The 9,718-nt window shown below is 36.6% G+C and overlaps 1 protein-coding gene across 1 annotated transcript; it reads left to right on the forward strand.

The window, feature by feature from the left end:
* Positions 1–649: 649 nt before the first annotated feature.
* LOC110930542 (cytokinin dehydrogenase 6) lies at positions 650–3,439 on the forward strand. Its single transcript, XM_022173859.2, has 5 exons — positions 650–1,404; positions 1,474–1,601; positions 1,682–1,942; positions 2,012–2,274; positions 2,743–3,439. Exons 1-5 carry the CDS (start codon positions 783–785, stop codon positions 3,062–3,064), a joined length of 1,596 nt encoding a protein of 531 aa, XP_022029551.1. The 5' UTR covers positions 650–782; the 3' UTR covers positions 3,065–3,439.
* The last annotated feature ends 6,279 nt before the right edge of the window (positions 3,440–9,718 follow it).

A 9,718-nucleotide genomic window follows, 5' to 3' on the forward strand; every position in this document is an offset into this window, starting at 1 on the left:
ATATCCCACAATCGAAAACGGGCCGAGTGTGCTGTGGTAAGGAGGGACAGGATATGAATCTTGGCATCCAATGGACTTTAAATATTCCAAGAAACACATATGTCACAGACCAATAACACCACTAGACCCCTCCTAACTTTAACAAAAGTTACTGAATATACTAGAATTAGTTGTAACAGAATTAAAAATGTTTATAAATTTCCGTTCGAGTAAACCGAAAACTGTATCAAATTCAACTGTAAAAAAAAAAAAAAAAAAAAAAAAAAAAAAACTGATCCGGTTTGTTTCCTGCATATGGCTGATTATGGGCAAGCAGTGGCTTCTTGTGAGCTGTCAACTCCATGTCCATGGCAATGGTGGTAAGAGGTCCCAAACACAACTTTAATGAAATACACTTGATTTTGTGGAGCCCATGATGCCATCTTGATTCGGGCAAATCAACGGATGGCAGCCATAGATGAGCGAACACCTGTCATTATATGTCAATGAGTAAATTATCTATCGACATAGAGATGGTAAAAAGAAAGTTAATATGGTTGCAACTGTGAAGAAATAAGTGCAAAGATTGTGAAATCTTTCTTTCTAGTTACTTTTTCATCCTCAAGATGACATGTATGTATGATGGCAAACAAATGCGAAAAGGGAAGCTAAAAAGGGGGTTGAAACTTTAAGCAGACGGTCTACACACGGATCCTTATCACTGAAGATAGGTTGACTGTGCCACTGCCAAAAAACTTCTGTCTTTAAATTCACAACTCATTTCTTTAATTACATAAGCTAACATGAGTTTTCTGTCTGTTAATATATTTCTACATATCAACTTATTGTTCACTAGAAGTTTCATGATCATGTTGCTAAGCTTTATAGCTATTCAACTAAACCTTTGTTTCTCAAACATCCCCTCTTCATTGACCACAATAAATGTCAATGGACATTTCAGTTTCACCAACAATGAATTTGCAGCGAAAGATTACGGGAACCAATATCAGTTTCTGCCTTTAGCAGTCTTGCATCCTAAATCCGTTTCTGATATAGCCAAGACCGTTAGGCATGTTTGGGAACTGGGTCCGAGCTCAGAGCTCACGGTTGCAGCCCGAGGCCATGGTCACTCGATTCAAGGTCAAGCACAGGCTCACCATGGCGTTGTCATCAATATGGAATCGTTAAAATCGCCAAAAATGCATTTCCATCTTGGGGATGGTTTACCTTTTGTGGATGTTTCTGGAGGGGAATTATGGATTAATATCCTGCATGAAAGCCTTAAATATGGGCTGACGCCGAAATCTTGGACAGATTATTTGCATCTATCGGTTGGCGGTACTTTGTCCAATGCAGGCATCAGTGGACAGGCATTTCGCCATGGTCCACAGATCAGTAATGTCCACCAACTCGAAGTTGTTACAGGTACTTTGTATAATAATATACTTTCTTATATATAATAAATGTATTAAAAAGAAAGTACACCTTATGCAGGGAAGGGAGAGGTGGTGACATGTTCAGAGCAACAGAATGCCGATCTTTTCAGCGGTGTGCTTGGAGGACTTGGTCAATACGGGATAATTACTCGAGCAAAAATTTCATTAGAACCAGCTTCACAGATGGTAAATAATGTCATATATCTACAAAAATAATTAATCTTTATGGTTAAAGAAAATTTACCAGTTTGACTAAAATATTCCAGGTAAAATGGATCAGAGTGGTGTACTCAGATTTCTCGACTTTTACACGAGATCAAGAACACTTGATATCTTCGGAAAATACATTTGATTACATTGAAGGACTTGTGCTTGTAAACAGAACAGGTGTTCTTAATAATTGGAGATCGTCTTTTAACCCCAAGTACGATGAGCAAGCCAGTCGATTCAGATCAGAAGGAAGAACCCTTTTTTGCCTTGAGCTGGCTAAATACTTCAATCCAGACAATATTGTTGAAACAAATGAGGTGAGCCTTTTAAATGCAAAGTATTTTTTATGTTCTAATAATACTTACTATTATCTATGTTTGGTACAGGAAATTGAGAGCTTGTTATCTGAGTTGAAGTATATACCATCAACACTTTTCATGACCCAAGTTACATACGTCGAGTTTTTAGACCGAGTTCATACGGCAGAGATTAAATTACAAGAAAAGGGATTATGGGACGTGCCACACCCGTGGCTTAATCTTCTTGTTCCAAGAAGTAAAATTCACAAATTTGCTGATGAAGTTTTTGGCAATATTCTTGTAGATACAAGCAATGGTCCTGTCCTTGTCTACCCAGTCAACAAATCAAAGTAATCATTCTAACTTAAAAATATGACATAACAACAAATGATGAATGAATCCCATTACCAACATCTTAGTTCAGATTCATTTGGCATTTGTTTTTAATAAATAAAAGAGTAAAGTACACTACTCGTCCCTTTGGTTTGGTTTGGTCCCTAGCTTTTTAAAAGTACACAGATGGTCCTATAGTTTGCACTTTGTAATGTATTTAGTCCTTAACTTTTTCCAAAAGTACGCGGATGGTCCATGGGGTTTGCATTTTGTAATTTATTTAGTCCGTAACTTGGACCTGCTGAAACATTTATATTTGTTAGTTGGGGACTAAATGTGTTACAAAGTTCACACACCAGGGACTATCCGTGTACGTTGGGGACCAAATCCAAAATTTTGGTTAACCACAAGGACTGTCCGCATAGGGTCACTTTCTATGGGAATAAATTGTGCAGGGGGTAATATGAATTTTTTTGTAATTTCAGATGGAGCAACATGACTTCAGCTGTATTGCCAGAGGAAGATATATTCTACTTAGTGGCATTTCTATCACAAGCAAATCCACTATCCACAGGAAAAGATGGTTTAGAACATATTTTGAGTTTAAATAAAAGAATATTGGATTTCTGTGAAGAAGCTCAACTTGGTGTGAAACAATATTTAGCACACTATGCCACACAAGATGAGTGGCGGGCCCACTTTGGTCAACGATGGGAGACCTTTCAACGGAGGAAAATGGCTTATGACCCATTAGCGATACTTGCTCCTGGCCATAGAATTTTTCAAAAAGGAGTATTAGATTTATAACGACCATTTTGGAAAGAAGAAAACGACCCTCAAACCAATCTGTTGTGGTGGACTAGTTTGAGAAAAAGAAAAAAATCTTGAACTCGATATTCAGTTCACATTCTCATAACAGACTTGACTTGAATTTTCTTAAAAAAAAAGAGTTAGGACTCCAATCCGGTGCGAAGAATAAAAACCGGCCACGAAATTTTCTTGGATGAGTCACACTTCATTCATTCTTTGAACATGTTGTAACACCTCAGTATGTGAACATGTACAAATGTTAAATTGATGTAAATTTTTATTTTTTACAATTTTAAGGAGAAAATTTTTCTTTCTAGTGTACTATTTGTTATATGATGTAATGTAATGTAATAATCAACTTCTTTGACTCTTTATAAATTTGTAATTAACCATATCAAAGTAAAAGCTGAAAAGAACCTTTTTGACTCCGAAAGTCAAAGTCTACTTTGCCTGTATCATTTAGAAAAAAAGAAGTTTGTATTTACAGTTGGGATTACATTGTTTACAGTATTAGAATATTAATTAGTATCCGGCCTGTTTGACGAAAGTTCTAGGCGAAACTACTAACTACGGTTTTAAGAAACGAGAAACCAAACCGGGCGAGTTATGTGTGTCGGTAGGGCTGTAAACGAACCGAACAAACACGAAGAAGGCTATGTTCGTGTTCGATCGTTAAGGAAATTTGGATGTTCGTGAACTGTTCGCGAACACATGACGAACATAAGTTTGTGTTCGTATTCGTTCGTTAAGGAATTTTGTTTGTTCGCGAACAGTTCGTGAACACTAACCACGAACGCAAACGGATACAAATGAACATTAATTTTGAAAATTAAAAAAAGGCACCGTTAAGGCCACATGGGTTATTAGTTTTTACTAATTTTTTAATATAATTAGTGTACTGAAGTTTAGGAATTAGGCGGGAAAGTAAAAAAATGTGGGAAAGGTAAACCAAAAGAGAGGGAAATAATACTTATGGGAGAAAGTAAAAAATTAATAAAACATTAAAAAACTTTTAGAAAAATAAACATAAAAGACCAAACACGAACGAACACGAATGGACGTAAACGAACGAACACGAACGAACATAAATGAACATATTACCGAACGTTCACGAACGCAATCGAACGAATGAGACCTTTGTTCGTGTTCGTTCGTTAAGCTTATCGAACGAAATTTTTTGTTCGTGTTCGTGTTCGTTCGTTAAGCTTATCGAACGAACATAAACGAACTTCCCGCCGAACGGTTCACGAACTGTTCGTTGAACGTTCGATTCATTTACAGCCCTATGTGTCGGCCGGACCTGATGGTTTTAGTGACAACCCAAACTCAAGAAATCTCAAACTGGCCTATTTGCTTGGATTGGTTTGAAATAGAGATGTTCACGTTCCGGTTCAGCCAGTTTTGACGAAAACTTTGGGCCAGACCGCTAGTTACAGTTTTTGGAAAAGGCAAACCGAACCGGATGGGTTGGTTAGGTAGGCCGAACCGGCCAGATTTTACCGTTTCGCTGTTTTTGACAGAGATATAATTTTTTTCAAGAGCACGATTTTGCATTCAATGTAAAAAAAAGGATAAGGATTAATGGATTATTCACGAATATAATTGTTGGCCATCCGAAACATCCTCATGATATACATTAGAGTAAACATTTGCAGCGGAAGTTGCAATACGATTTGCAGTCATGATGGATATCAATGTGCAGAACAAGAACAATGTAGAAAATTGAAAGAAAGAAGAATAATAGAAGGACACTTTCGATTAGAGGAAAAATGTCTTGGTAACCGGCAAATATTTGCCGGCATTACATATATATACATCACTTAATGGCGGTTAGATTTGGCGGGTAACTGCCATTGCAGTTTAGTTTGAAATGATCACCCGCTTATCTTTAAACCGCTTATCATTATCGTCCTAATATGCTAATATTCCGACTACATAACATACACACATATATTGTTCGAATAATTATAAAACATAACTAAAGTTTAACTAATATTAAAGTGAAAATATTTCCAACACAACCCCCTTAAACTTTGGTTATGTTAGAATCCTGTTGCATGACACTTCGGTTGGCATCTTCCATTGCTTTCTTCATGTAGCTAAAATTGAAACACTTCCTTCTTTTATGCAAGTTCCAGTTACTCTCCCATCCATTTCCGGCGAACAGTGCAAACTGGGTTGAATCAGCACCATTGTGAACATTATCAGCATTTTCATTCTAACTCGTTCCTTCACTTCGTGTCTTCCTGTGTCTACCTCCTGTGAGTTCAGCACCATCATTCACCATCTCTTTCACATGAACTGCCTCCTGCACCGATTTGAATTTGTAATAGTATTCGAGGACATCGAGGTACATAGCGTATGTAATCCTCATGTAATCTCCATCCTTATACTCGAACCCCAAATTTTTTGCTATAATGGGCCATATGTTTTCTGTAGTCACCTCTCGATATCCACCATCTTTTGCCACTAAAATATACAGACTTAATAAGTCTATTTTCCTTTGATCCGGGAAGTATGGTGGAACAGGTCTTGATGTGATCCCCATATATTCGTATAGAAACCAGTGAATCATTTCTTCAAACTTCCGTTGAAGATCAAACTTATACTTGAAAACATATTCTTGATCATCGAGCATATTGATTAGGGCCTTACAATCAGCAAATTCCCGGAATTCTAATGTTTTTAGAATCATCAGATTCCAGTCATCTTCTTGTTCATTCGAAACATTTAGAGTTTCGAAATAGGAATTCAGAAAATCATCTTTAAATTCATCGTCGATACCGCACATATCATGCAGTCTTTTCTTTTCTTTTAATCCCAATTCCTCCTCTTTCGTTAAACCCGTCACATCATTTCTTGTGTTCATCACCGGAGATGAGAACATGGGAAAGATTTTACAAGTATTGCCGGATTTTCTGACCGTGAAGCCTTGAAGTGTTAACTGTTCAAGACTTAGAACATTCTGATCAATATCCGGCGAGTAAAAAACACTAGGAATGTTCAGGGTTTCGTTTCCCATTTTCATTTCTACTATACCCACTCCACGGATGAATAAGAAATTATTCATTCCGGATCTTGTTTCTACTCCCATTATATGTTTTACACGCTTGAAAACATCTAAGTTACCCACAAAATGATGGCTAAATGTCGGATTGACATACCAGATTTCTTTCCATTGCCCACCGTCGGTTCCTGTAACGACCATCTCTTCTCGGCAATGCACTTCATCATCCTGAGTTCTTATTCCGACATTAATCGCTTGCCGAATGAGTTGCGACTCTTCATCATTCTCTTTGGTTTTACATGTGTAAATCTGGTGACCAAGCAAATGGCAATAGTAACATAATCGTTCACGTTGAGTTCGTCGTTTTCTTTCGTTTTTCTCATCAATGCAATGTTGACAGGGCATTGATGTGGCAGTCGGTTTAACTTCTGCAACGGATCTTGTAGTGGCTCTGATACCACTATGTTGGCCATCCGAAACATCCTCATGATATACATTAGAGTAAACATTTGCAGCGGAAGTTGCAATACGATTTGCAGTCATGATGGATATGAATGTGCAGAACAAGAACAATGCAGAAAATTGAAAGAAAGAAGAATAATAGAAGGACACTTTCGATTAGAGGGAAAATGTCTTGGTAACCGGCAAATATTTGCCGGCATTACATATATATACATCACTTAATGGCGGTTAGATTTGACGGGTAACTGCCATTGCAGTTTAGTTTGAAATGATCACCCGCTTATCTTTAAACCGCTTATCATTATCGTCCTAATATGCTAATATTCCGACTACATAACCTACACACATATATTGTTCGAATAATTATAAAACATAACTAAAGTTTAACTAATATTAAAGTGAAAATATTTCCAACAATAATATATATAACATAACTTTACATTCCTAAATGGAAAATATAGGTAATAAATATTAAACGGCTGGTCCAATTTACACCGTCGATTCCAAGTTCTGAACTGTAAACCATCAAACCATTAAAACCAAACCGCGAACCGGGCCGTATATATTTTAGACCGGCCGACTTTCTTTGGATTCGGCATTTAGTCGGTTTCGAACCCCTACTATTTAGAGGTTAATCTTAACAAACAAGCCTACTGAAATAGAGAAATTAAACAAACGTAGATGGTTTGTTTACAGTACTAATCATTGAGAACTTAACCCACTTAAATGTTGCTTTCTTGGTGACAGCAGCCTATGTTGTTGGTGAACAGGAAACTTTTTATATAAACCTTAGCCTTTAACTGAATAGTATGTTACTGTTAGTAACAAGAATCTCGAATATGATATTATGAGTATCTTAAAAGTAGGATCAAGTTTCCCATATATATCTACTGACACAACAGGACTGGCCAATATGAATTTGAGAACTGTCCCAGAAGGGAAGTTGCAGCCTTTTTAGATTCCAATAATGACTAGATGGTTGGATGGCATATTATGAGAATAAAAAATCACATTGTTCAAAAAAAAAAAAAAAAAAAAAAAAACATATTCCGGTAATATGCTTCCTACTATCTATGCTCAAGATGCTGCTAAGCTGATAATTTTTAAAATGATCATATGCATTCAAAAAATAATGCCCAAGTCTTTACAAATATATTACAGAACAGAACACTATGCCAACTTTGATAGGAATGTCTTCAACCAAATGAGCTTGTACCTTGCTTCTGCAATAGCCATATATTTTGGTTCAATGGTTCAAAGAGCTACACTCTTCTGTACTCTAGACATCCAACTTATAATGATCAGACGAACAAACCACCTAAAGCGCACGAGATTTTAGCGATCTCATTATTGTCTTCATCCGATTGAAGTGATTGTTTATTAGATAACTTCAGGTGACTGTCAAGAGGTGTGCTTTGACTTTGGCGTCTGTTAAATTGAACTTCTCTAATGCCCAAGTCCTTCATCTAAAAGTCCTAATATATTTTTATTTAACCAGTTTCATCTCCTACAAATCTAATCCTGCTATCCCATGTCATTAACATACACCAGTCGTACTATATTAGAGGAGGCAAACATCTTGAGATAGTAGCAGTGTTGTAAAAATCGCGACTAGGCGGCGACTAATCGGCGACTAATCGCTAACTGAGTAATTTTTCGTTAATCAGTCAATTAATCGCTAGTCGGGCCTAGTCGGACCAAGTAGGCCAGCCAAAAATCAGCGATTCCGGCTAGATTCCGGAAAAAAAAAACCTGTATATTCCGGCCAAAACCTCTGGCCAGATTCCAACCAAACCATATGAATTCCAACAGCTAATCTTGTATATTTAAAAAATGAGTTGAGTAAGAGTTAAAACTTAGCAACTTAAAATATTAACCTCTAAAAATGTGTATATGTATACATAAAACTGAAACTTACATATAAAAAAACCTGATCCGATTAATCCTGATTAATCCCGAGTAGTCGCTAGTCCCCACATCACCGGTCGACTAGCGACTAACGAGTTCTTCAACCTTGGATAGTAGCAGTGATCCATCTCACATTCGGTGCAACACTGCAGCCATTCCTCTCATTATAAGGCGGGTTGGGTGATGTGGAATAAAGCCCCCATGCTAGTTAAAGCGCCACGTAGACAGTGAAACTTTAACTAGCCCCACCCTTAACAACCCTGGTGTGGTCCCCCCCCCCCACCCAATCATCTATTTAATTTAATTTAATTTCAACTTAATATAATTCATTCTTTTATTTAAAAATTTATAAAGTTAAGTTAAACAACAAAGATAATAAATTTTTTTTTTGAAAGGTACAAAGATAATAAATTAACATACTAAATTTTATTTGACCAAATACGATACATTATAATACTATAAATACTACTAAGGTGAACCAATGGTTTTGCATCTTATTGAAATAGAGAAATTAAACGAACAAATAGATGGTTAGTTTACAGTATCAATCTTTGAGAACTTGAACCACTAAAATGTTGCTTTCTTGGTGACAGCAGCATGTGTTGTTGGTGAACAGGAAACTTTTATATAATCCTTAGTCTTTAACTGAATAGTATTACTGCAAGAATCTTGAATATGATATTATGAGGTTCTTAAAAGTAGGATCTGGGCCGGGTTTCCCGTAGATGCTATATGCCATCTTGACACAAAATGACTGGCCAATATGAACTTGAGGACTGCAGCCTTTTTAAATTCCAATAATGACTAGAGGGTTGGATGGCATATTTTGAGAATAAAAATCACATATTCCAGTTAATATGCTTTTTATTCATATATGGAAAACACTTCCCTAGTATGCTTCCTACTAACTATGCTGCTAGACTGATATGAGTATGGACATGTACCTGCATCGTATAAACAGACGAATCAAATTTATCTTGAATACATTAAAGCTTTAAGATAGACTTACCTCTAGAAGATCAAACATATATGAAGGGATAACCAAACGTTACAATAGCTTGTACATAGACGTTACCTCAATCTAAATGTTCGTTGTATAGGATCTTCATACCAAAGCACTCGGCACTAATCCAGTGATCTTCACACTGACCAAAGGCGAAGCAATTCGGCGCTAACCTCATGAACTTCGCGCTTAAGCCACTATGCACCTACTCAAAATCTCTAACTTGAACCCATTGGCTACTATCCAAGATATCTGAATCATATAATGTAAT

Source organism: Helianthus annuus, chromosome 1 (assembly GCF_002127325.2).
Source record: "Helianthus annuus cultivar XRQ/B chromosome 1, HanXRQr2.0-SUNRISE, whole genome shotgun sequence".
NCBI classification, from domain to species: domain Eukaryota; kingdom Viridiplantae; phylum Streptophyta; class Magnoliopsida; order Asterales; family Asteraceae; genus Helianthus; species Helianthus annuus.

Coding starts and splice junctions, on each gene's coding strand:
- LOC110930542 (XM_022173859.2), top strand. CDS start 783: ATGAGTTTTCTGTCTGTTAATATATTTCTACATATCAACTTATTGTTC. Junction 1,602..1,681: donor TAGAACCAGCTTCACAGATG/GTAAATAATGTC, acceptor AAAATATTCCAG/GTAAAATGGATCAGAGTGGT. Junction 1,943..2,011: donor ATATTGTTGAAACAAATGAG/GTGAGCCTTTTA, acceptor TGTTTGGTACAG/GAAATTGAGAGCTTGTTATC.